Consider the following 26,640-nt stretch of genomic DNA (forward strand, 5'->3'; position numbering starts at 1 on the left):
ATAACTTTTCTAGATCACAGCCAAACATTGGGGTGTCACTATAGGAAAAATAAAAAACAGAAGTGCACAGATAGAACTGAACAGCTGAAATATATTGCTATTGAATTTACGTATTTTCTTGACAGATAGGAGCCTACTGCTACGTGGAGTGTTCAGCTTTGACACAGAAAGGACTGAAGACGGTTTTTGATGAAGCTATTATAGCCATTCTAACTCCAAAGAAACACACAGTGAAGAAGAGAATAGGCTCAAGATGCATAAACTGCTGTTTGATCACGTGAGATACATTTGACAATGGCCAGGCTTACTGTGAAATTCTACTGAATTTAAACACAATGCATTAAGTACGCAGCGAACTTGTTACAAGTTTGAAAGCTAAAACTACGATTCTGCCTTCTACAACCAGTGAAATCCAGAGGAATAAAATCAATCTCAATGAACTTGTAATAAGAAGCCACCACATCTGTTACAAATATTTTATTCAGACTGGAAGGTACAATCTCTCAGGGTTACATAGTCTAGAGGAAGCAAAAACTGCACTGTGTTGAAACAGCATCTATGCGATTTTATTGAGTGGAGATGCTTGGCCTGAAATACTCTAAATGAATTTGGATAGTCTTCTGCTTTGACTATAAGTGTGTATATATATATATATCTTATAAAAACAACAACTTTTGCACAGTCTGTATGGAATCTGCACAAAGAAATACCTTGTCTCTCTTTGCTCCAGTTATCTGCTTTTGTATGTAAGCTGCTTCCGGTTCCAGTGTATCCACAGAGGTGCAATAATCAGACCAGCCATATAGCCAAAGGTAGCTCCGAGGGAACAGGAAATGGGCCACACCTGAGGGCAGAACACAAGGTAAAAGCAGACCATGAGGAAAACGTTTGTGGTTTTTTGTACTTCGCAGCACAAATGCTCAGTGTAATCTGGGTACTGAAAGACAGTATGGTCTTACTCTACTTTAAAGCTTGACATGCTTTCCTAAAAATGCCAAAAGTGTAACAGTCATCTTCATGAACACTAAATGCTGTTGTACAGTTTTTAATATGCATTAAAATGTAACCAGGCTTCTGGCTATTGCAGACTTTAGTTTGATATTCCCAAAACTATGTGAAAAAGTCACAAGTATTTATATCCCCTGAAGCGTTCAGCTAACCTAACTTCCTGTTCTGCTGCACACGTTTGGAAACCTACAGATTTCTTGGCAATTTCTCCTTCTAATTTCTGACGGCATTCTGAAACTTTTAGAGGTGTGTGTATAAATGAACTAATATTCCAGTAAGGCCAGAGACTGAGATGGACAGAGGGTTTTTCTTTCTTTCGGTCTTGAAAAGTAGGCAAAGGGATGAATTTCCCTCTGGCTAGCAGCAGAGAGGGAACATAAATTTGGAAACTGACTGAGCATCTTGCACCCAGTTCAGCAAACACACATTAAGCCAGTTATGTTAAAGAGAGCTTTAATTATAAGCTCTATTTCCTAGTACAGGAACAGGGAACTGACTCAATACAGCTGACTCACTGTCACAAACCGTCTAGTACTAAGGCAAAGAATTAATGGTATTCTCCACCCGCCCCCCGCCTTTTTTTTTTTTTTAAATTGGTATTGATTTGCAGGGAGGAGGGGCCAAAGCAAAACTTCACCAGTCTGCCCTTATCCTTACATGTAGCTTGTATTACCAATCAACTACATACTGAAGTTGATGGAAGCCTCAACTAAGTTGGTGATTAAGAATTACTATTTACTGTGGAATTAACTGAATTCCCATCTCTCTTCAAAATTCTCCTTTGCATATTTTTTTTGCAAGGACAATTTTGCACTTCCTGCTGTACAGTGCATGTTCCTCAAGCAAGTACAGACTGCACCCACCTATTTTTTTAATTTTTAAATTGAGGGGGATATTCCCACCTTCTATAGTACTTGAGACTGAGAAATGCACTAGACATTAAAGAAACTATACACATCTCAGTGTCCAGCCTTCTGTTCTACTTCATTTTGACTTGCAATTCATGAATATCAAATTAACTTACTCTTAATGGTACTGGTTCCTCCTTTCATTCATTGTCCTCGCTATGATTCTTCTCTTTACTTCATTATCACTTGGAGAAATATATTTATTCACATCCTTTGATCATGGGAATTTTAACTAGAAATAAGAGTAACGTATTTTGTGCTCTGCTGTTTCATCTTCACAATCTCCTCAGCTGTTTCATCTTCACATTCCTTAGCATTTGCAGTTTTATATATTATTTGGAGGTCTTAAGGAGTGTAGCAAAGATGACTATAAACAAGGTGCCTTAGGTACTCTTTATTGACCTTGTTTCATACTTCCATTTCTGGACATTCTGTCTCTGCTACTTGTTTTTTTGTTGTGGAATATTTTGGCTGTTGCCTCTCAAACCAAAGACTTGCTTGTTTTCATTCATTTAACAGCGGTATTGTAGATCTATAAAAAGCCTTGAGATGCTTTGGCATGGTAAGATATTATGTATATTTAAAACTCAAATGAGTCTGTGGCCTTGGCTAAACTTATGCTTCAGGTGGATCTTTTCAACTTCTAAATGAAATGTAATCAAGTTATTTCTAGCATTTTGCAGGCTATTTCACATGCCTAAAGGACAAAACAATAAAAAAAAGTCCCCGCAACCCCTGCTGCTCACTCAGTAAAGTTCAGTTGGAACAGGAGCTGTACTTTCTTATCCACTGATGAAGTCAAATACCATTTCATTATCCACAAAACTATGGACAGAGGCTTCATAACTCAGTGGTCTTTTTGCATCAAATTCTCTCCGTGATCAATGATCCTTCACTAAATTTTACCTACATTAGGTGAATCTGTCGTTGCCTGTTTGCTTTTCAGAAGTATAAGTAAATGTTGGACTCTTGAATTTTTCATCTTCCCTTAACTAGACAGTCAATATCCCTGATGACCCATTGACCCTATATCTTTTGGTATTGTGTGTATAGTGGGCAATTTTTGGTATGATTAAACGGATCTCTGCTGATTGTTGTAGCTTCTTTTACCTGACTGAACTGCAACTTGGAACGTGTTTTTTAAATAGTTATGTAACTTTTAATTTTAATTATGCCTGCCTTCCAAAACATTCAATTTCTTTTTTAAAATCAGTGTTACCTCACAGAAGTTTCAGGCTGTCTCACTTAATACATGACTCTGACCTCTGAAATCTAACCCTCACCCGTGGCAGCTGGCTAAGATAGGGAGCAAAGGGAAGAAACCATATAATACTCCATCTCAGTGACTGTGAGAGAGACACAGAAGCAGCACCACCTCATCCCTTCTAGTGGCATAGAACAGAAAGCTACTAGGCCAGGTACTAATTTTTATTATGCTGCTCAGATGGCTCAAAGTAGCCCTGAAGGCAATTTGATTGGCCTTTTGAAAACTCCCCAAGCATGGGAGTTAAAAGCCTGGCCTTAAGAGCATTGCTGTCCTTAGGCTATTTTCTCTAACCCTCATGGCAGGGCAAAAAAACCCTAAGAAACAGGTAACAATACGAGTTTTATTCTTGACTGCCAGCCTGTAGGCTACATGTAGCCAGATGTAACCATGGGTATATCTAAAGCAGCAAGTTATCAAAGACAGACTAAGACATAGCTCTTAAGCACATCAGCTGCACTAAAATAACAGCCCTTGCATATGCTTTTATCCATCTGTGAAAGGGGGTTGCTTTATTTTGCAGTAGCTGCTGGCCTTGTTTTTCCAATCCGTTTCTGCTGGACCTTTTTAAGTTAATTACTTGATCAGTCTGCTTTTGCCCTGTCTTTCATATTATCTCTTAAACTTGGTTTAGCTTCCCTAGCTTGCTACAAACTGCCTGTAAGTGATAAAAATCTAAGCAGCTAATATCCATCTGCCTGTTCTAAGAGGTTCCATTCTGCTTGTCTAAAGTATGCAACTTTTAATACACCCCTCTCCTCCCCTGAGAACTATTCAGCTCAGTTTCTTCTACTTTATGCTCCCTTCTGCCGTGAGGAAGCTGACATATCCTACTCCAGTATTGATGTCATGTCTAGGCTGGGTTAGCGGCAGGGGAATAAGATGTTAGGCAACATTGCCTAACTGCACGTTTTTTGAGGGGGAAGAAGGTTGATCTGGAGACAATAGTTTGGGGAGCACAGGAGACAGGACAGAACATTCTTCAGGAAACTGTCATGAAATGCCTTGTCTGTCCCAGCAGCTGGGAAGCATCAGTTACCATCCTCACAGCCTAATACAAGAAGAGTCAGTTTACATATCAAATGCATGTGGAAAAGGGCAATTTTAACAACCTGTATATGATTACTAGGAAACAGAACAGCAGCTTGGCAAAAACAAATCCCCACCTATATGCTTAACAAGCATAAAAATTGCATTTTAAGGGGCAGAGCATGAGCCAGTGGTTAATGCAAAATGATCATGACTTATGCTAGTTGTTAAAATTTTCTTTTAGCCTTTTCATCTGGCAGCAGTGATAGGACTTAACAGAGAATTCTTTAGGCTCGCTAAATAGACACTGCAGAACTGCAAGGCTTCTAGTATATACTCGAACTCATTTTAAGAATGAGAACTCAAAATAGGAATTGCCAACCTTTCAGGACACAAATGAGCTAGTTTCCTCAGTGCTCTTTAGAACACCTGTGAACTGACGTGAGAATGCTTAGCATACTGCATGGAAAGCAGAGCATGTTGCAGGATCCCAGCAAGGTATCTAGCTCAGCTGTACTATGCATATAGTTAAATCAGAATTCTGACTGCATGACAGTTCTGTCATCTCTTACAAGTCTGTAACTTGCATCCCATGCAACGGGAATTACATAGACATTGATAAGGACATAAAGGCCAGATTCTTACAGGCCTGAGCAGCAACACCCTAGTAAGGTTTTTAAAGATACTATAAAGTAACCCATCTGACTGCTGGAACTTTAATTATACAAATGCAAATAGAGAAGGGCAATCTACTGTAGTTTTTGGTTTTGTTTTTTTTTAATAAACTGGTCCCACTCTCTAGAGGAGTGCTTTTCTCATATTCCTAAACTCAACTTTTTTGTATTTCAAAAGATCCGTTTCTGGCTGTCAATTAGAAAGCTATGTAAAAAATTTTGTTTCATTTTAAAACTGAATAAATGAGCACAATTACTTTCCCTCCCTGTTTCTAACATGCCTTAAATTCCTGGTTGTTTAGTCTGTACTGTCTTAAAAATTTGAGTACATGCCTTGAATCTATTTTGGTTGCTTGCACATGTTAACTAAAAGTGTCTTATCACATTGTACAGAATGTGTGTGTTGACAAGCACATGCTGAGGAGAAGAAAGTGTGAGGTTTTTTTCTGGCTGGCATTTGTAACTAGAAGTTGGTTTTGTGGATTTGTGTTCTAAAGTTAGAGCAAGCATAACTGCCTTTGATCTCACCATTAAGGTTTACATTAAGAAAACCTATCATTAAATAAACAACGATAACCACACTGAAGTGGAACAAGCTTCTACCTCTGTTTTAAAAAAAAAAAAAAAAAAAAAAATCAAACACTGGCTATTATCCCTTCTACTCACATAAAGCAGCTTATTTTACAACAAAACTTTCAGAGTACACAGTAGATCGAAAAGCAAAGACAAAAAGGGAACTCTCTGAGCTGTGTTAAGAATAACAAAGTAGTGTGAAAGTTTATAGTCCTATTTCAGTTTACTCGAGCATCCACCAAACCGTACCCAAGAATCTCCAGATTATTTTTCAGGTTACAAATGTCTGAGAGGTATCTAGGCCAATATTTACAGTCATATTGGCTAAACTACATGACAGTCAATCAACTCATTTGAGTTGTATCAGCACTACCTATTAGGTTTGCAGTATCCAGTATGAAGTGGGAATACATGAATTTCACTTTTACCTAATGATATGAAAACACTGTAGGCAGAATATTGTTTCAAAGTTACTTTTTATCATTAGTAACGGGTACTACAGATCAAGATAAAGCTACAAGAAGGATGGGTGGCTGTGCATACAGTAAACCCAGGAACACGTTTTAAAAGTCTGTTACTAAAACATGCAATAAACCCAGGAACTTCACAATTTCCAAAATTCAGTTGCTGTCAGTGATAAATGGGGTGTCTGGAATACTAGTTCCACTGCATATAAAGTGTGCTGATAAGGTTTTTTTGTTTAATTATACCATCTTGTTCTGCAGCTAAATTACCTCAGACTGAGCAGAGAAAGGATGTGTCACAATGTGTCTAGTAACACCTAAAAAACACCCTTCTGTTTCAGTGGTGTTGTGTTTTAAGGTGCCACTTCTCAGATGACACATGAAGCTAGGATCATAATCACATGCTGTTATTAAAAGTACATCATCAACTTGAAATAGGTAATGTGAAAAAAATCGAGCAACTGTAACAAAGGAAGTTATTTTTTAGTTCTTTGCTAGAACTGTCCTAACTAACTGTAACCCTTACATACCCGCTGTGCATCAGAGGGCTAGAGGCAACTAGAGATGGACGTACAACTCTTTAAGCCTTTTGAACATCATCTAGAACTGCCTTATTTAAATGATCATACTTAAGCGTGGCAAAGTGTTTTTAAAATGGTTTAAGAATTAGATAGTAATCTCAGAACACGGGCAAAATTATTCTACCAGTCTGACACTTGTAATAAACTGAAACATGTTTTGCAGAGTAAGTCTTGAAAAGTTTGGGGTTTTTTTTTTGCTTTGTTTGCCCCCTTTTTTTTTTTTTTTTTTTAAAAAAAAAAACAGAAATGTAGTTACCGTAGGGACTAACTTGCATTCCTGTAAGGCAACTATCTTTACCTTTGTCTGAGATAGGCTTAATTCTGCAGACCTATAACCAGGAACAACCTTAGAGTAGGCCTCCCTGACCAACTGTTTGGCATATTTACAAAATAAATTTTTCTGAAAACTAGCAGAGGGACAATAGGTATGGCCAAATTATGTTAAAAAATTACTTTAAGAACAACAACAGAATAATGAAAAACAATCAATCATCAGGATGCCAAATGACTTTCTGCAATAAGTTTTATATTTCTAACAGAAATGCTTTATATATTTTTCATTTCCAATCTGAAACATTATTCAGATAATTAATGTAATTTTATTTCCAGAACAATATTCTGTTCCTATTAAGTAATATTTACTTAGCATAAAAGTGGTTGTATGCTAAAAAAATGCATTTTACATGATTATTTTTAAATGTAGACAGGCCCACTAATCTGAGTATCCCCTGTATGCAATATTTTTCAAACATGAACATGGAAAATAAAGTGAAGATTTTCTGAGACATCTGTATTTATCTTGGTTTTGTTGCGTGTCACAAGAGGTATGTGTGAAGAAGCAATATGTTTTCTTTCGTTCTTGAGTAACTCAAGATGAAGTGGCATTTTGGTTTTAGCCATTAGCACATGAAGTCCTGATGATGAATTAATTTCACACCAAGTTTGCTCCACAGAAGTCTGCAGCACTTTGAAGTAAAAATAAATTCTAGTGAAAGATAAACAAGACATATTGACATCTGATTTTCTGATCAGAAAAGACATAGGCAAGGATACTACAAACTTCTCTGCTTCCACTAATATATCTCAACCATGATGTAAAGGGATAACTACCATATGTCTTTTCAGTTCTTCTATTAAGATTGCAGGAAATTATGCTAGTCCCAATACAGACAGCTAAGGACTGGGAAATAGATTAGCAAAATGTTACCCTATTGTTGCCCTCAATTGCTTTTTCTTTTAAGAGCACAAAGCAGCAACAGGTGACATCAGAAGAACTGCCATATGTATCAGTGTGGCAATTCAGACAACAGGTGCCTTACAGAAAAGCGGAGGCAGCTTTATTCAATGTTCTACTGGAATTCCTGCACCCTCAGTACTTTCTCTCTTTCTTTCCTTCAACGTCTTGTTTGCTTCAGGTGAGTGACTACAGGCCTTTTGCATTTGAAGCCATTTCTATGAAGAAAACTAACTTCACAGAAGTGGCTTTACATACTCCACTCTCTGAAGTGGACTACAGTCAATTTAAAAGTAGACTGTAGACACTCTGAAACTGTCTACAGTTTGAAAGTGTAGACGCTAGATTTGCTAACTGCTAAATCCTGATTGAGTGAAAAAAATATATCAATTCAAGACACAGTGCTTAATTATTAAATTGTTCTAACAGCACTAAATGAATAGCAATAGCATTTTTTATTCCAAACTCATAGTACATGTCTGCATCTGCTGGATGTCAGATGTTTTTGACAACTTTTGACATTTCAGAGCTACAAACGCAGCACAAGGGCAGCAGCAACCCTTTGGTTTGCTTTATCATGTGGTATTTCTCAACTATTGTTGACCCATCCAATTCTTGTAGTACCAATTTCGCCTTGCCTACAACACTCCATAAATAATGAATTGTTTGAAGCTAAAGGTACAAATGCAGCTGTGTTTCCATAACACACTGTTACATCACAAACACTCACCATAACCAATAGAAACATCAGAACCAGATGTTGCAACAAGCAGTCTAAAAGGCCTTACCACTGTTGTCCGAAACGACACCACTTTTGTCTTGCTTATAAATAAAGATTTAAACCACATTTTCTGTTCTAGAGCATAACCACTTTCACTACAGTTTTAAAAAAAATAAATAATTGTTTACAACAAAAAGTCTAAAATACAAGACAGAAAACAATCAATAATGAAACCTGTTCTTATCTCAAAAGCTGGTCTTGAGTCCAAAGACTAAGCTATTCTGTTTGAGACCCTTTTTGGATCTGAGAAGGATAAATCCAAAACCGTAATCCTGCTTTTAGGCTCATATGAGAAACAGCTGATGTCAAAAGCATGACAGCTTAATACTTTATTCATGCAGATGCCTAAAAGTAATTTGGTTTTGACTGGGCTCTGACTACTTTCAAGCCTACATTAAGATCTACATGAGTTTTTTTTCAGACCTTGCTTGGACTTAATCCGTACGTGTTCCCAAAAGCATACCAGCTGGATTGGGTTCTACACAAGACACTGACAGTCCCTATCTTTTGGGGGGATTATTTTTGAATTATTATTTTTAAGATAAAGAACCTCTTTCTGCAACTGCATTATGTACAGGTATTTTTTATGTTCAGTGAGCCACTGGTTAGATCAGCCACTCAGGACACAGGCAATCTGCACTAAAGATTTTCTTCCCAAATGAAGCAGATCTGCAACCACAGCAAAATCCTTTGAGGGCCATTCTTCTTTCCCCTGCCTTAGGCTAACGACAACACAGAAAGCACCTCTCCTCTTTCACTGCTACAGTGAAAGAATCTACTGTGAGTTTCTGCAATCGCCTGACAGCAGGTAGCAAGAGGGAATAGTCTTGCAAAAAGGGATTTCGTTGCTAGTGCCCCATGAGCTTCCAAAGAACAACAGAAATGTCTCTTGGCTCTGAATATTTTTGAGAAAGCAATGCAGAGCTACTGCGTGCAACTTGATACGTGTGTTGTTGAATCCATACTACTCAGTACACACAGAAAGACAAGACTTAGGTCAACTGTTGCATGAAGTTCTGTTTCCAGAGAACCTGATTCATATATATCTCAGCTTGGCTGAACAGGGAAGCAGTGTTTCCTGGGCAACTATTGAAAATCCATGGCCAGGACACTTTTTATTTTTTTATTATTCTGTCTTGGTGAAAATATTTAAGAGATCACCTTCACAAAAATATTAAGTTATCAATAGGCAACTGAAAACTTCGGAGACTTGCGAACAGAATCTCTAACAAGCTACTTTAAAGAGGTTCATTTCTGCCTTGAAGATTTGGTGCCATTTTGGTGCTTTATTGTGTTTCTTTGCTGAGGTAATTTGACTTTAAAATCTACATTATATTTAAAAAATAGCTTCTTTCATTTCACCTTAAACAGCAGATCTTATAAAAAAAGAAAACACTTAAAACTGCAATTTTCAAAGACCGTTGCAGTGGCAGCCTGCAGAATTGATAAGAAAACTTCTCTATGGCTGCTCTTAAATTGCTCAGATGATGATTAAAATAATGATGAAGCAGTTCAGACCCAAAACGGAAAGCAAGATTTCTTTCCCCACCCCACTGTTTTAAACCCTGTAAGGTAGAAGGTAGAAAAGTAGGGACAGAGAAAAATGCTGGGAACTTAAGGGAAAGAACACAGCAGCAAATGCTCTGGATCTAGGCATAGGAAAATTGCTTTGATGCAGGAATTCATAGTCAGAAATTCTCCCCTGGCAACTCTACTATCAGCAGTATGTCAGAAATGAGGGTGGAGACAGAGAAGGAAAAGGGAAATGCAGGTTTATAGTTTCTGCTGCTGCCTGAATTCTCTGGGGAGAATTCATGCCCAGAAACAGCTAGTGACAAGTTACAGTATTTGAGGTTTCTGCAGATGCTTTGCTGTTCTGAGGAGTCAGATAATATCTTTTTAGATGTGTAAGTATAGATTCTAGAGCTTAACTTTTGTCAGTCATATTTGGCTTTTATTGACTTGGTAGAGTTTTCAAACAGAAAAAGCTGCCGGACCATTACCAAACTTCTGTCTCCTACTATGGGAAGATGGGAGAATGGACAAAAAAAGTAAAAAATTAACTGTACTTAAAAGTATCTGTCTTAATCTATTAGTGTCTGCTTTGTTAATCAGAACCTACTGACAATTATTAAGTTTTCCTTAAATCACTGCTGCATAAAAGGTTACATTTTTATACATGGCATATTAGCAAAGTCTGAGATTTTGTGCATGTGTGTGCACACACGCATGTATCTGCATCTGCCTAAAAGAGGTAGAGTAGTCATACATGTGGGTGGCATTAATTTGTCTAAACGTAGGTGTCCAGTGTGATTTTAGGTATTCCACTATTCTGTCTAGTCTCCAGCTACTGCTCTGAGAGGCACCGGGTCTCCTTTAGGTCCTGCACCACATCCAGCAGTCCCACATGAGTTTCTTGGGTGTATCAGATGGCACGCAATATTACATTTAGGTTAATGAATATAATCCAAAATACATGTAATATGGACTTAACTCTAATCCTAAATGCTGACCAATGTTTTCTGCAGTTATTATTCATACACACAAGAGTTTCCATCCCAGAGGGCCAAGTTCTATACTTGCAACCCTTAAGAGTAGCTCACTTACACAAAGCAAAGAGGAGACAGACAGCATTTTGGATTTTTTTTACAAATGCAAATAAAGCACGGAAATGGACAACATACCATTATATGCTACATAAATGCAAGTTTTCATTAACAATTCCAGATTGAGTCAAAGCCCAGATGACAGTGAAGACACTGTGACAAATCTCGACTGCAAGAATGGGAATAAAATACAACCTGCCAGATATGACATGCCATTTTAAAATCCCAGCTGAGCAAGAAAAAAAAAAAAAGTGCTTGCCTGTCATTGGAACAGGAAGGTGAATAGACTTCACAAGAAGACCAGAGATTGCATTTCAATGAATCCCTTGATTTTTGGGTGACATTCACGTCCATCAACAATTAACTAGTGCCAACACATACCTACATCAGACTGACGGTGAAACATCTTGCAAGTGTAAAACAAGTGTTTTTAGGGAAGAAAACTTAACTTTTTATTTCAAGTATTAACCTACTCCTCTACTATTATTTTTGAATTAGAAATTTAATATCTCATTACACTGGTGTAAAGAAGGGCTGGTGACATAAAGGCTGTTAGTTACTTACAGAAGACAAATTTCCATTGCAGCTCTAAGCCACAACGTCTCTACAATATCAGAGAGAAAAGTGTGTCGCCTGTTATACTGATTTCTGAAAGAAACCTTTGAAATCATCTGCTGAAGAACAGGCCTGGCAGATACTACTCAACTGAGAGTGTATGAGTTTGGTAACTTGAGGAAAGAAAATATCCACTGAGGACGTTAGGAAAAAGTGTTACTAGTGTCATAACTTTATGGCAATTGCAGACTTCAGATATATTTAATGGAGTAATTTCTCCATGCCAACAAAAGTATTAAGAAATTAGCAGACATGTTTGAATCTATAAAGACAGAATCCGCAATGCCAGCTTCACATTGTACAACTACAAAGCTAATGCTTGCCTTCCTTTGAAATCAGGAGGTAAGTTTTTAGTACAGTGCTTTGGCCACACCATTTCCACAAATCAATCCAAATCCATTTAAAACGCATTCTGTTAAGTGCTTTTATGGAAGATAGAGGGGAACTAAACCACTAGGAAAGCATCTTTCCTTCCCTACACATAAACAATAAAAGATACCAGACTGAAGGCAGACAAACTTGGAGCCATCTTCATCATTTCACATTTCTCCTCCGGCTCGTCTAGCTTCTTCGTATCAAAATCCTTACTGCTGTATTTCATGATAAAATTTGCATGCAACAGACACTCATAAAACTATAACAAAGAACCGATTAAAAAGGGAGGTAATACTCCTGCATTTTACATCCTCATACTGTAAGCATAGACGCTTCCAATGACTTTTAAAATGTTTGGCATAACCCTGCAGGAACAGCTTATGTGCCAGTCCAATATACCTGTACAGTTTCAGAGCAATTTTGTATAGCAGGCATACACAGAAAATTAGTATTTTTGTATTTATGATAAAGGTGCAGATACTAACCTGCCAAGGCCGATCCCAATCAAGAGGAATAGGAAATGCTCCAAACCAAGCTCCTAGTATACTGCCCATGGTAGTAATCTGTAGACTGCTTTCCCAGATGGACATAGCTCTGTAAAAATAGTGTGTTCCAAGAGTTCAACAGCAGTAGAAGTTACCATGTCAGAATGTTAGATCTGATTTCTCCCAAGATTTTTGAGACTGTAAAAGGATATACAAATCAATATATTTAATAAATAACATGCAGGTTTCTCCTCAGAGATACACACTATATGTAAAATGTAAGTTGTGTATTTCAGTTACAATCACAATCTTTCTATACCACACATTCAGGAGATTTTTTTTTCCCCTTGAAATGTTTACTGCAAAAGCTAATTTATTTTACCTGGAAATACTCCTATTGAGCTTGAAACACTGTTTGACTGAGGAAGTTAGAATATCACAATAATATTGTGTGCATTGCAGGGAGAAACAGATATGAAAGGGTAGCAGGCAATTGTATAGAAAAGTGCAAGCACAGTCACAAAGTACTCTATGGTGGAGTCACGTTGTTATTATTTTATGACTGCGACAATTTAATATTTAAAATAGCAATCCACTACATGAATATGCTAAAGTAAACTTCCATCAACTGAAAAGAAACATGGTGAATAAATGTAACCTGCACGTTGCAGCCTGTCAGCAACATTGCATCCAAGTTCAAGTACACTGGCTGGGGGATAAATTTATTGCACGCTAAAGAATTCTGGCATCACCAATCATGGCACATATATCATAACAGATGTTAAAGACTCCAGTTCTCAGTTCATAGCCTTCTACCACTACTGACTTCAAAAGTTTTGGCAAAGTTGGGTTTCCATTTAATAGATAAGCACTTAACTCTCGATCATTAGTTTTCCAAGTGATTATTGCTTTGGTTTTCTCAAGCCATGAACATTTGTGTATTTGGTACCAATTAAGAAACAAGAGCAGAGGTCCAGAACACAGTAGGGCACAGTTCGGAGACAGAAGAAGCGGGTTCAAACCCCTGCTCCAAATCAGTAAGGTAAGAGGAACTGAATCTTAAAGTTTACTGTATCTCAGCCTATAAACACAACCTGAGCTTTAGCCAACAGAAGAAAAGAAACGGGCATTTTTATAGCTAGAAGACTATCTGGTAGTAAACTCCAAACTTCACGTGCCGTTTAGGCTGCAGGCATGAAAGCTTTAACCGTTGTTTCGAAGAACCTAACATTTATGACTTTACTTCTGAGTACACATAACTCACTGCTGCATTTGATATTGACCAAAGGGCTCACAAGTGTAAGGCAAACATTTTTTATTGTTTGCAAAATAAAGGTCATAGAGATTATAATAGTTACAGTGCAACGTTGACATTTTGAGCAAAACCAGAAACTGTTTCTTCTACAATAACCCCATCCCTCTAATTTACACACTTGATTTCAACTCACAATCCTACTGGGTTGAGAGCTCTTTTTAAGGATAAAGGTCACGATTTAACAAGAAAAATTTAGGAGTCTGCACACAGAAAATTACTGTAAATTATTTTCAGAAGCTGAATAACTGAGCAGAGGGCTGCCAGGCACCATGGGAAAGAGAACATTCACTACAGCCTTAAAGCAGTGAAAGAGCCAGCAGAATATACCAAGGACTGACTGAGGTACATTTATAGCCCAAAAGACATCTTATCTGCTAAATCTACACACATACTGCTGTACCATATGGAGATGTCAGACTGAGTCCAAAAGCAAAACAACAGAATTAGCAAGGCACAGTGCCCGAGTGAAAAACAGCGATTGGTAGTTTGGCAACCATTTGAGCTGCTAATTCAACCACTCTGCAGTACGGACACTGGCTACTCAAATACAACCTGGTTTGTCCTCCAACATTACCCTGCAGGAACAACGCTTTGATTATTCTCTTTTCTACATGGCATGTCACCTATAGGGATTTTTGCAGGTATTCTTTAACCCATTAACCCATCACATCATTTACATGAAGATAATGACTGCAGCAACATTTATAAACTTTGAGTTTTATAGGTTTCTTAATTTTTTTTAACTATGAATTAACTATAACTAAAACTATTCTGCAGGCAAAACTAGTGACATTCGAGATGATAAATGACCAGTAGCTGCACAAAGGCCTTTTAAAGCCTAAAGTAATTATTTAACCCCTTTAAATAACACAATACATTAAATGCTGTTTTAAATAATGTCTTAATTAAGAGGTTAGTTAACATAAAAGAATTTACAAAGACAGCTCTTGGACAGACAAGATCTTGCATTCTGTGCTGTGACAGGACTGAATTACAAAGCAGCACACCACTTTGATGATGTCCACCTTTACAAAGAATACTTCCAAGTCTGTAAGAGTATGCAGTTCACCAGCAAGTGATGGAACAGGCAAAATAAAAACCAGAAGGGGCTCTAAAGTTTAGTTTTATACTATTTTTTGACAAACTCCAAATGAAATCTATTTCCTACCCAGGTGACATAACTGCTATTATACCAGAAAATTCAACACAATTACTCAGACTAGCAATTTGAAATAAACAGTCTCCAAAAAGGTCAATAAAAATCAGCAACTGAAAGCTGATTTCTTAAAGGCTTTTATGCAGGATTGAAAAAAGCCCTATTTACAGCTTGCTTACTCAGAATTGAAGCTTTTCAGATGTAGCTTACTTCTATCACGCATTCTATGCGCACATAGACTGTAAATACATGGGTAAGAACAAATTGTTCAAATTTCTTAAAATAAAGTAATTAAAAAAAATAAATCTATTTGTTCCATCAAATCAATGCTCCAATTCAAAAGCATACTCAGTTTGAAAACGTGGAGCATGTGCAATTTTCTGTCTGAGCTACAGCTGTTTCATGCAATTGTTTTCTGTATTAAAAAAAATAATAAAAATCCCCAACCAAACACCACCTCCCCTCCACCCCACTAACCACCCAAATTTTATACTATAAACAATAAACCTGCAGTGTCACAGATTACAAGTTATCATGGGACAGCACATATAATCCACCTCCTAAACGCATAGGCACTTAAAGACTGATCGTGTAATAACCTTATTAAAAGTGATTTTACTAGCAGTGACTGCACTTCTAAGTGCTGCAAGTGGAAACAGAGAAAGCTAAGTATCTCCGCAATAAAAATGAACACTTTGCAAGATTATTCCCAAAATATTTAAGTTGGACTGACTCAGTTATACCACAGCTATTATGATGCAATAAATTACATACAGGTTACTTGAATGTAACTTTATGAATAGTACTATGACAAAACATTGCATGCATCAGTATTTTCACACTAGATCACCTAAAACATAGCAGAAAGTTATCCAGAGCAATAGCTAGGTAATTAATATCTGTTACTTATTTACATTTGCTATATCAAGATAAACTTTCTTTTTCCAGATGTCCCTTTCTGTCTTTCTGCAAAGACAATAGCACAAGCAGATTTTCATCTTATAAATATTGCACGGGTAAACAGCAAAAATAAACTCCAGTGGTTACTTAAGTCTAAATTGTATTCAGATATTTTTAAAACAAATTCCTTTTTCATACTAAGCTATACCCTAAATCAGACTTTCCAGCTTGCTGTCCCAGTGCAATTCAATTTGCTAAACTCTTCTTTCAAGACAAACAGCTTTGTTGATCTTACCTAACCATCCTTTTCCTCCATTCACAGTCCCGCCTCATTCCACATGTTAGAGACAACATCCACATTCCACAAGTTAGAGACAACCTTTTAATACATCGTGCCCACACTCAGCTCACACCTAAGTGCAAGACCTTCCAACTCATTGATGAGGTCAAATGAAAAAAACACGGAATTATTTTTATAAGAGCAGCTTGCTACAATCCATTAAAAAATCACTGCAATATTTCTTGGTAGTTCATTTTCATTCAAAGGCTAGTCTAAATAAACATCATTATTAGACTTTTTTTTTCAGATTAACATCACATGTCACTAGTAAGAAGTATGTATAAGTTGTCACAGTAAAAATGTCAAAACAAGACAACCCTGTTTCCTATGCAATAATTGTGCTGAAATAACATTAAGACCTAGACCTGGCGCAAAGACAGACTGTCTGACAAACGTCTGTATTCAAGTATTACTTCCAGTTTCAAAACCTCCAAAGATGACTAAGTGAATTGGCAATGATTTGTTTTGGCTAAACAACTCCATGCTTTTATTAAAGTCTTGCAAGGTGTCATTTCCATTACTCTATTCAACCCTTCCACTGAAAATAAAAAACCAAGCATAACTAACTTGAATAAGGATTCAAGATAATTTTCATTAATCTGAGAACCATGAAACTACTATAAAAAGTCTACTTTTGTCCTCCTCTGGAGAAGTTTAAACCAAAAGTAACTCCACAGGTCAGCAGTGTTACACAATTTTCCACTTTCTTCAGAGATGAGACTTCACCCTTATGGACTATTAAAAAGGAATGAATGCTAACAACTTATTATTAAACATCAAGCATATGCAGGGCTTCTTTATGTTTCAGCATCCCCATCTTTCCAAAACCCTGTTATTTAGCGAGTGAAAAAGGCAGAAGAGAGAAAATACTTCTGGTAAATACATTATCCTTGATACAGGCTAATGTCATGCCTGTCATTAAGGCGAAAATGAGGTAAAAAGGCTCATTTTACTTTAAACGTACTCTGGAAAAAGATTAATGCTTGAAAACTCTGACACTGAAAAAAGCTTTCTCTGAAATTTGAAAAACAGAATGGGTAAACATTACATACTTAAGACCACAGTAGATTATATATAATCTTCACCATTATATTGAAGTTAAAAATACTTTTAAAATAGTGTTTGTTTTTGCTTGTTATTCCTACTTTAAGAGTTGTGTTTACGATGGTACTATTGGATCAGGTGCAAGAGTTTCCCTTTACAGCTCAGTCTCAGGTCTCCTCTTTGTTTGACAACCATCACAGTGGATTGCATAATGGTTTTACATCAGTAAATTGCGTGTTTGAAACTTTACTTCCTTCAAACACATATAAAGTGAGATATAGTGTCTGGACACCAAAAATAAAAAGTTATTTTTCTGAATCAATGTGTTCAAAGTAAATAATTTTCTTTGTCAGAAAAGTTTTCATAAACTTGTAATTACAAATATGAAAAATGCCCATAATTCCAGAAGTTTTCCTTTCTTTACAAAAAAATCCCATTATATATTGTTTACATCAATTCTGTCCATTTCTTTCCTGGGTAAAATCAGAAACTTTAGAATAGAACTTACCCATTTTTACTAAATACCCGTATCCATGCTTGTATGTTTGGTCCCAGTATACACAAGCATTGTAAAGTAGTAAAGGTAGACAGGAGAACTGCAAACAAAAACGTCTCAGTCACTGACCTACAAAGAAGGAATATTACAAAATTAAGTGAGGTAGTTACTGAGTTTTCAAAGAGTTCCAAGATTTAGGAAAACACATCCCCCCTAAGTCAACTTGTGAAAGCATGCATGCTTTCTTAAACCTCATGTAGAAGAATAAACTATTTTCTTCTTACTCTGCAGAATAGTAAAGACAGATGGAAAGAATTCTGGTATCTGTTTGTTATCTCAACAAAGACCGAAATGCAGTAATTATTTTAAATGCCTGATATTGGTAACACTTTAAAAAAAACCAGGAGTACTTCATATAGCACATTAGTTATGAATTGAATTACACTTGGATATTCACTTCACTATTCCATTTATTTTTCTAGTTTGATGTTGTGGAAGCAACTATGAAACCAAACTACATAATGCCATTGTTAGCGTGTAACTTTGTATCTCTCTCAGAAATCAGGCTGCTTCATACCTCTCTTTTTCAATCGTTCCTAAAAATTAAAACACTAATATCAAAAGGATGAAAGGTATGCAAGATGTATGTTTTAGAATCTTATGGGGAAAATGACTAAATGAAACATGGAAAAATGTCTGTACCCGTAACATAAATATTAAAATAAAAGGAGTTGTTTGTAACTGTCTTGAACAACGCATCTCCAAATACAGAGAAATTATAACAGACAGCTTCTAAAAAACAAATAGAAACAAACTACAAGCCCAAAACAGACCCCAAAAACCAAAATAGCCCCCCTTCTTCCCCCAGCCAGGAGCTTATCCTTTCATTTCCAATGTACCAGGAAACACACAAGTACTTATACCAATATCTGCAAGGAGGACTGCCCCTTAAAACATTTAAGGAAAGACAGGGTCTCTGACTTACTCTATGAGAGGCGCTCCATAAAGAACAATAATCGCATGAAATAGTATGCAAGACATGAAAAAGTATATACAGCATTTTAGAAATCTGGATATCTAAAAAAGAGCAATAAAATATCAGAATAACATTTCAAAAGAAAAGAGGACGTAAGTAACATACATAGTCTGTATCTCATCGCTAGCATTGTACTCTAGATAGTTAGTTTCAGCTACAACACAGTATGATAATAGCATGGCATATTTCAAAACAGTTTTCCCTATGTTTAATACTTTAAATAATTAATTAAAAATGATCATACTCCATCTAAAAATTTTTCATGCACCCCATTATAATAAGGCAAACATACAAAAAATATAACTGGAAATGACAAGATAAACAGAGATAATTTTATTGGATATTTTTACATTTCTGTTACATATCTGAGTGTTATATCCTGTCCGTTCATTAAAAGGCATCTTTCAGAGAAAGTGAAAAAATATTTAAAAGCAAAAAAATATGTAATATGGAAATAAAAAAAGACATTCAGAATAAAATGTAATACTTAAAAGTACATGTAATAAAAACCACTACATTTTGACCTTGTCATCTTAAATTCTAAATCCATTTGAGCAATGTCCGTGACTTTCTATAGATCTGCAAAACACATACAATTTTCTATGAATTTAAACAACAGTTTCTGTGTACTCACTAGATCATATAGAAGTATAGCCACTTGATAAACAGTTCTGGTTAGCTCTGTTCTGATCAGGTCACCAACGGAAATCCACAATTTCACTTGAACACTTTTTTTGACATATATTCGTTATGCTAGGCTGGGATGAAATCTCACCTAGAACACGATGTCTACTTCATTTTTAAATCACAGATGGCTAAAATACTTGTTTTCCATAACGATTTCGTGTTATTTCACATCCCCCTCAGTCAGCAAAACTAGACAGAAGCTTTGCATATGCATATACTGCTTTCAGGGATGTCTGCTTAAATGTTTGAGAATCACCATATCAGCACACTAAATCTTGTCTGACTCTGCAGGTTTGGAGTGCAAGACTATCCAGCTGACTTCAAAATGCTAGTGTATTCCCCCACTCCTGAACAAGTTGTGTGTTGCTTCAAATTTGCTCTGTTCAAACCTATTTCATTGGGATTTAGTGCTCCTGTTCAAACTGTACTACAGAAATTTCTCCCAGATTTAGATTCTTCTGTGTGCAAACTCCATCATTCAAGGATAGGTAGCCATTTTAATACTTTTCCACATAGTTTTTTAAAATTTACCGATTTTGTTGAAATCGTAATAGGCTAGTCTCTCTTTTACATCTCAAATTCTAAAAATTATTTCTCTTCCTTTAAAGTTATTAGAAATTAGTAGTAGAAATTATTAGTAATTAGAAATTAGCTTCTTCATAACACTGAAGGTCAGGTTTGGACTATGAAACAAGTTCTGCACTCATTCAATTTTGCCAATTTTTGCCACCACGCAAGTTGCTGGAAGACCAACAGCTGGGACTACAAACTGTAGAAAAAGGGAAAGGCACAGAATTGCTCACCTGAACAGGTTATTTACAGGTAGAGAAAGTTTAACATCATGAAAGTATTGGAGAACTTATTTCAAAAGGTGCTACACTCAGCTCATTCATGGAAAACAAGAATTTACCACCCAAAATTGCCATCTTCTTTCTTTCTCATTTGATTATCTCAGGGAAAGAATTTGCTTCCCCTTGGTATCGTCTGGTAGGAATTTAAGAATGGAAATCTTACCTTATGAGCAAATGAACTTCTCTTAGGAGTCAGATTTGGTCTAAGGACTAAGTGCAAGATTACATTAAGGGTACTAACAGAAACAGAACAAATACACAGCCACGCAAGGTGTGTTCCCAAAACCGTGAATCCTTTCCAGAAGAAAGCTGGAAGAATTGCTGTCAGGATAATTGAAAAGACACAGAGGAGGTTGGCAGCCAGGAGCCTCCTTATTTCTGCTTCTTTCATCGTGTTCCCTATTCACTGGCCACCTGCAAGACACCAAATCGCACCCCATTACTGAAACGCAGCACAAGCATCACAGGGTAAGACTTTTTCCTAGTCGCAACATACCAGGCACAAGTCTGAGCTTAGTTTGGGACTGAAAGTTATTGTTTTGCGGCACAACAACATCACCCGCCTAAAATTAATCAACCCCGGACGCACGGACGCAGCAGCACGGCTCGCACCGAGCAGGCGGACAGCTTCCCCCCGCCCCGGCACCCCTCACACCGCCCTTCCTGACAGGGGCAACCGACTCGGCCCCCACCGCTCCCGGGCTTTCCCAGCCGCCTGGGCCGGGCACCTTCCTCACCGCTCCCTCTCCAGCCGGGAGGCAGCAGGGTGGCCTCCTGACAGGCCTCAGGCCGCGGCCTGACCCGGCGGCACGCTGCCGCGGGCCGTGAGAGGGGTGAAGGGCCGGGCCCGCCTCTTACCGCCGCCGCCGCGGGGCCGCCCGGCAACGGAAACCAGAGGCAACCCGAGCGTCAGTTCCGGGGCGGGCCCGGAAGCAGCCGTTTGTTGTTGTGGTGGAGGCGGCGGGGGCCACTATGGTGTGCGAGAAGTGTGAGTGTGTGGGGGTCCCGGGACAGCGCAGGGGGGGTCCTGCACCAGCCGCCGAGGGCCCTGCCCTCCCCTCCGGGGTCCCGGGAGGCCCCTGAGCCGAGCCGACCCTACCCTAGCCGAGCCGGAGCGGCGGGTGGCAGGCTGTGTTGGGCGAGCTGTAGGCGGCGGTTCCGGGAACGTCTCTTTGCGAGCTGTCATCTCCCCTTAGGCAAGCGCTTGTTGAGGGTATTAATGCAGTATATTTTTAATTCCCCCCCCCCCCCAATGTTTCCTGATGTAGGTGAGAAGAAACTCGGCACGGTAATCACTCCCGATACGTGGAAAGATGGTGCAAGAAACACTACAGGTAATCTTGGCGAGGTTTAATGCTTGTTTTTTAGCTGTCTTAAAGCCAGTTGGGCAACTGAGCTGTCTTACAATCTTAAGGCTAAAATTTGAAAGAGTTAATCAGGTTAATTTTGAACTCCTGTAGTTTCCCTCCCAAGCTATTTTAATGCATTGGGAATTTACTTACCCTGAGCTCTTCAGTATTGAGCTTCTCTGTTGTTTTTTTTTTCTCCTTCTGTGGAATGATGATATACAAACAGCACAGGATAAAGTATTCCGCTGTCCTGTGCCTCAGTGCTTTACTATATGTTTTATCTCTCACGGTGACTTTATTTGCATGTGTGTAAAAGCTGTAAACAGCTTTTTAAAGTATGCCTGGAACTGTGAAATTTATTGGTTTATGGTTTTATTCTTTTTGTAGAAAGCGGTGGCCGCAAGTTAAATGAAAACAAGGCATTGACCTCAAAGAAGGCAAGGTTAGTATTTAATACTAATTTTGGCTAAAAAAGTCAGTTTGCTGTAACTGAGGTCTGTTTTCTGCATATCTGGGCAACTACTCAAAAATTCTCCAGAATTCTTATTTTTTTTTTTTTTTTTAATAATTTGGGGGTTTATGACATTTGATTACTTGGTAAAACTATGTCCATCCGTATTTCGTGGGTGCTTTCTGATGAATTGTAGAGTCTGGGCATCTATTTTATTGAAGTCCTCACCAAAATTGCTAGGGTTCGATGCTTTTTATAGGAGAGGAGATAGGAAGGCTTATTTTCCATGCTAAAATTGCCATTACAATCTTTAAGCATTTCCTTAATGTCTGGGGGACATTCTGTTATGCAAGGGGGCAAGGCTCTGCTGGAAGGTGTTAAGTTCAAAATAGTCTAATATCTTAATAAAAAGACACATTTTTAGTTCTGCTTTTGTTAAGTTTGTGCCCGTGATGGAGAAAATCTCTCTTAATGGGGAAAGTGGGAGCTTTTCTGTAGACTTTATGCAGCCTATTAGACCTAATCTTTGTAGGTCCTTTTTCTAAATTATAGTTTTTGCTGGAGGTTCTGCCTATGCTCTCTGGCTTAGATTTTTTAGGATGAGGCAGAGGAAATGTTTTATTTCAAGGCCTGTAAATAAAATACTTGTCCTTTTTCCCAGGTTTGATCCTTATGGAAAGAACAAATTTGCAATATGTCGGATTTGTAAGAGTTCTGTCCATCAGCCAGGATCTCACTATTGTCAAGGATGTGCCTATAAAAAAGGTGAGTTTCCCTGAGTACCAAATTACCCCAGTTCGGTTTGAAATTACAGAGCAAGTGGAACTCTCAAATTTGTTTTGCCTTACAAAGAGAAGGCTAAGGTGAGATTTAATTGCTGTCTTCAACTACTAGTAAAAGAGTCTGACTCCATCTTCTCTACGCCTTCCTGAGGTGCACAGTAGTAGAATGAGAGACAATGTACATAGGTTAGATTGTTTAATTCTAACTGAGGTCAAATTGCATACAAGGAAAGCAATTTTCACCATGAGGGTGGTCAAACATTGTAATAACAGGGACCCACAGAGGTTGTGGGGGTACCTCACCTCCGAATGCCTCCTCTGTGGGAGGTATTCAGAGCTTGACTTGAAAAGCCCTGATCCAGCCTTATCCAAGTTGGCCATGTTTTGAGTGGGGCAGGGGCAGGACTAGAGACTGCTGGAGATCCTTTCCAACCAAAGTCATTCTATGACTCTGCTTCTCTTAGAATATTTCTGGTATCTAAAGCAGTGGAACGGGAAGAATAGCTGTAAGCTTAATCTTGGCAATTGCATAGAAAACTGTCATCTATCAAGTTCGATTTTTCTTGGTTTTAACAAAAAATATGGCCTTTTGTAAAACTCAGTTGCTTATTGCAGTCTCTTTTCTGCTCCCTTCTCCCCTCTCCCGTTTTTATAATAGTCAAATCTAAAACTTTAAACAGTGGTCTCAAAAAAAAAAAAAAAACCCACAAAAAACAAACACCCCAATAAAACCCCCAAAAAAACCCCCAAAAAACCAACCATCCCAAACCCATCCACCCCCCAAAAAACCCCACAAAACAACCAAAAATCCAACTTCTGATCTTGGTAAAATGATAGGCTGGCTTAACAAAAGTAGGATATTTTGGGAATAAGAGGCAAAGAGGAAAAAGTACATTGAGTTATAAAAGCGATCAAGAAAGTGTCTCTGAAGGCAAATTATGCTCATGGTTGTCTTTGTGCCTGCATGTATTCTTATGCATTCAGTGGCTTAAAATAAGCCATTGAAAGGTTAATTTCTCTAAAAGGAGTCTCTGGTCCAGTTGCGAACGTACTTCATGCACTGTAGGTCAAGCTTGGTTTAATGTGAAACTGAAAAATAAAAAAGAAGAATATAGCCATCATCCCTAGAAACCAAGATATTTTACTGTGCTGTACATAATATGTAAAATATTTTTGTACTTACGTGTGAATGACTGCACTGAAATTCTGCTTATACCTGGAAGCTTTCTCTCTCCCGTATTCATAATTAGTCTTCAGTATTGTTAAAAACAGTTCAAAAATTCCTGAGGGGGAAAAAAAATCAATTTCAAGGAAATTTGATGGAGACCCCAAAGGATATAAAATCCTGTGATTTCTGAGTAGGTAAGCAAAAGGGCTCAAACTTGTAATTCCTGGAGGGGAAAAAAAGCAACATGAACTCAGTTACGTGATTAATACCGAGGGAGTCCACGTAGCAGACAGACATGGGATGAACCAGTTGTTAGATGTAGAGCTACAGCTAACCAGTAGTAAGTTTTGTTTGTGGAATTACTTTAATTATTCTATAAATGTGCACTGTCACTGAGTCAGTGATTTAGCAGCCTGCTGTAGGAGGCTTGCCTTTTCTACTTGCTATATGCTCACCAGATGGCTGCCTGTATCCCATATGGTAGAACCTTGCTCTCTTTCTTAAACTTATGGCTGATTTGGGTGGGCTTCAGGATTTTGTCTTTATCTGCTTGTGTATCCTTCCAGGTTGAATCTGGTTTCTGCATAAAATTAAGAACTCTTAAGTGCTTTAAGTTCTATTTCTGACCATCAAAGACGTGGTTGTGGCATGTTTCTTGAATCAAATTCAGTCATATGGCTTAGTTCTTCAACTGTTGCGTACCTCTGAAATTGAGGCAATCTAAAGTTAATTACTCCTCAATTTAGACCTGAAGTGAATGGCCTGTGGGATGGATTTTGCTCTCCAAAGTAAATCATGTGGCTTGTTCCATGCTGTTCTCTTTCCTAATGCACTCACAGATATCTATCCAGTCACATGATGTCAATATATGAAAGCACATGATTTGGACAGAGTTAACAGGAATAGTTGCCGCTTGACTTTTTTTTTTGTCTGCTGATGAATGATCTTGTAGAATGAGATGTGGCCGTACCAGACAAAAGATGTAGCACCTTTCTGCTTTAGAAGAAGAGGGAAACATTGAGAAAACCCACCCCTCTGCCCCTGCCGAACTTGTGTACTTTTGGCTGCTCTAGTTTTCTAACTTGCGACTCTCTGGGTTTAGGGCAAAGTCCTCTAGGACATCAGTGGTCATCTTCACTTCAGCTGTCAAGTATTCTTGGTGTCCATTGTTTCTCACTTCTGCTGCTCTATAAATAGCTTAATTCTATGAAACCGTATTCTTCTCAACTTTCTCAATTGTCTGAAGCTCCCCACCTGTTAATCTTCCATTTAGCAGTCAGTTTGTTGGTGACTGTATTTTCTTAGCATAGCTACTTTCTGTCTGTCTTGGGCCCTGGTTTGGCTATAGGACTTACAAAGTTTAATAGTACACTGTTTTTACATGTTTGACAGATGGGAGCCATTCCCAGCTCTCTTCCAGTATTCCATCAAATTATAGAGGCTTTGGACAGTGTTGTGAATCATAATGCTCTCAAAATAGAGTTGTGTTTTGGTTTTTTTGAGAGGTGGTATTACACATGTGCTGCAAATACTAATTTGTATTATAAGTCATATTATTACTTCTGAATTTTCAATATCTGGTGAGAAAATGCACAGATAGATTGTCTATGAGAGCTCATTTAAACAATTTTTTGAAATACATAGCAACTATGTTTTTGAAGAAAAAATTATTTTAAAATAATTTACACACCTTTTGTGTGCTTGTAGGTATCTGCTCAATGTGTGGCAAGAAGGTGTTGGATACGAAGAACTACAAGCAAACTTCTGTCTAATTGTATTGACTAGTCTTTTTATGAACTTCAACGTTTGTGTCTTTGTACAGTTAACTTTTCTCTAAAATCATTTGTGAATGTTACTTTCTGAAAGATAATACATTTACTTGGAAAGGGATGAGAGGTAAAGATAGCCTGATTGTTTGCCTAGTAATGTACATAATATTTGATTTTTGTTGTTTTAGCACTAATGTTAACTGATATTTAAAGGTAATGGTTTGCTGCAACTGGTACAGTTCAAAGGGAATGAGAGGATCCTAGTGGATAGGTTGAAACTATGTTACCGTAGTAGCAGATCTTGAAGGTTTTATTCTTTTGCCACATCTTGAGTCTTCTGCTTGTCTGATAGTAATACTTTATATGAGCTTGTATCACCTTATTATAATAGTATCCACGTTTAGCTCAATGCTTATAGGTATTTATAATTACTCTCACCCCAAACTATTATGTCCTCCCCTCTAAGTATTGCTCTTCAGATTTTAATGCAATCGTCCTGTTGAATTTTGTTTCTGCCTACAGTAGGGTTGGTTAAATAACAAAATGTTAAACTACTGAGCTCTGATGTGTTACTCTGCCAGTTCTTACTTTGGCATAAGACTGATTAGCTATTCCTCTGTTAGCCTCTAAGGAAGCTTGACACACGGCATCTGGTGGCCCAAGGCAATAAAATAACAAGCATTGGTTTCTAATGCCAGG

General features: G+C 37.7%; 3 protein-coding genes across 8 annotated transcripts in view; 2 read left to right on the forward strand and 1 right to left on the reverse strand.

Annotated features, from left to right (window-relative positions):
* The window catches only part of RHOQ (ras homolog family member Q), a 24,454-nt gene extending 17,727 nt beyond the window's left edge, over positions 1-6,727 (forward strand). Inside the window, exon 5 of one of the 2 annotated variants that reach the window (XM_054196522.1) lies at positions 126-6,727. In XM_054196522.1, the coding sequence (XP_054052497.1) occupies positions 126-281 (156 nt within the window). In that variant the 3' untranslated portion in view covers positions 282-6,727. The remainder of the gene's footprint in view (positions 1-125) is intronic. The other variant, XM_054196523.1, reaches the window with a different exon arrangement.
* PIGF (phosphatidylinositol glycan anchor biosynthesis class F) lies at positions 463-21,345 on the reverse strand. 5 transcript variants are annotated; one of them, XM_054196519.1, is made up of 6 exons: positions 21,281-21,345; positions 20,586-20,836; positions 18,834-18,925; positions 17,861-17,977; positions 12,598-12,706; positions 463-844 (listed from the first exon to the last, which is right to left on the reverse strand). In XM_054196519.1, exons 2-6 carry the CDS (start codon positions 20,811-20,813, stop codon positions 731-733), a joined length of 660 nt encoding a protein of 219 aa, XP_054052494.1. In that variant the 5' UTR covers positions 20,814-20,836; positions 21,281-21,345; the 3' UTR covers positions 463-730. The 5 variants fall into 5 exon arrangements, with proteins under 5 accessions (XP_054052494.1, XP_054052493.1, XP_054052491.1 ...); XM_054196518.1 differs by having other exon boundaries at positions 21,160-21,292; XM_054196516.1 differs by lacking the exon at positions 21,281-21,345 and adding an exon at positions 21,151-21,274.
* On the forward strand, positions 21,272-26,633 carry CRIPT (CXXC repeat containing interactor of PDZ3 domain). Its single transcript, XM_054196524.1, has 5 exons — positions 21,272-21,410; positions 21,691-21,756; positions 22,159-22,213; positions 22,884-22,987; positions 25,880-26,633. The coding sequence occupies exons 1-5, from the start codon at positions 21,395-21,397 to the stop codon at positions 25,942-25,944; spliced, it is 306 nt and encodes a 101-aa protein (XP_054052499.1). The 5' UTR covers positions 21,272-21,394; the 3' UTR covers positions 25,945-26,633.
* The last annotated feature ends 7 nt before the right edge of the window (positions 26,634-26,640 follow it).

Source organism: Rissa tridactyla, chromosome 3 (assembly GCF_028500815.1).
Source record: "Rissa tridactyla isolate bRisTri1 chromosome 3, bRisTri1.patW.cur.20221130, whole genome shotgun sequence".
Lineage (NCBI taxonomy): Eukaryota > Metazoa > Chordata > Aves > Charadriiformes > Laridae > Rissa > Rissa tridactyla.

Bases quoted from the DNA above. Each gene is read 5' to 3' on its own strand.
- CRIPT (XM_054196524.1), top strand. The intron at 21,757-22,158 runs GTAATCTTGGCG...TTCTTTTTGTAG, and splicing joins TGGTGCAAGAAACACTACAG to AAAGCGGTGGCCGCAAGTTA. The intron at 22,214-22,883 runs GTTAGTATTTAA...CCTTTTTCCCAG, and splicing joins TTGACCTCAAAGAAGGCAAG to GTTTGATCCTTATGGAAAGA.
- PIGF (XM_054196519.1), bottom strand. From the start codon at position 20,813: ATGAAAGAAGCAGAAATAAGGAGGCTCCTGGCTGCCAACCTCCTCTGT. The intron at 12,707-17,860 runs GTAAGTTCTATT...CTATTTTTACAG, and splicing joins CGGGTATTTAGTAAAAATGG to AGCTATGTCCATCTGGGAAA. The intron at 845-12,597 runs GTTAGTATCTGC...TTCTGCCCTCAG, and splicing joins ATTGGGATCGGCCTTGGCAG to GTGTGGCCCATTTCCTGTTC.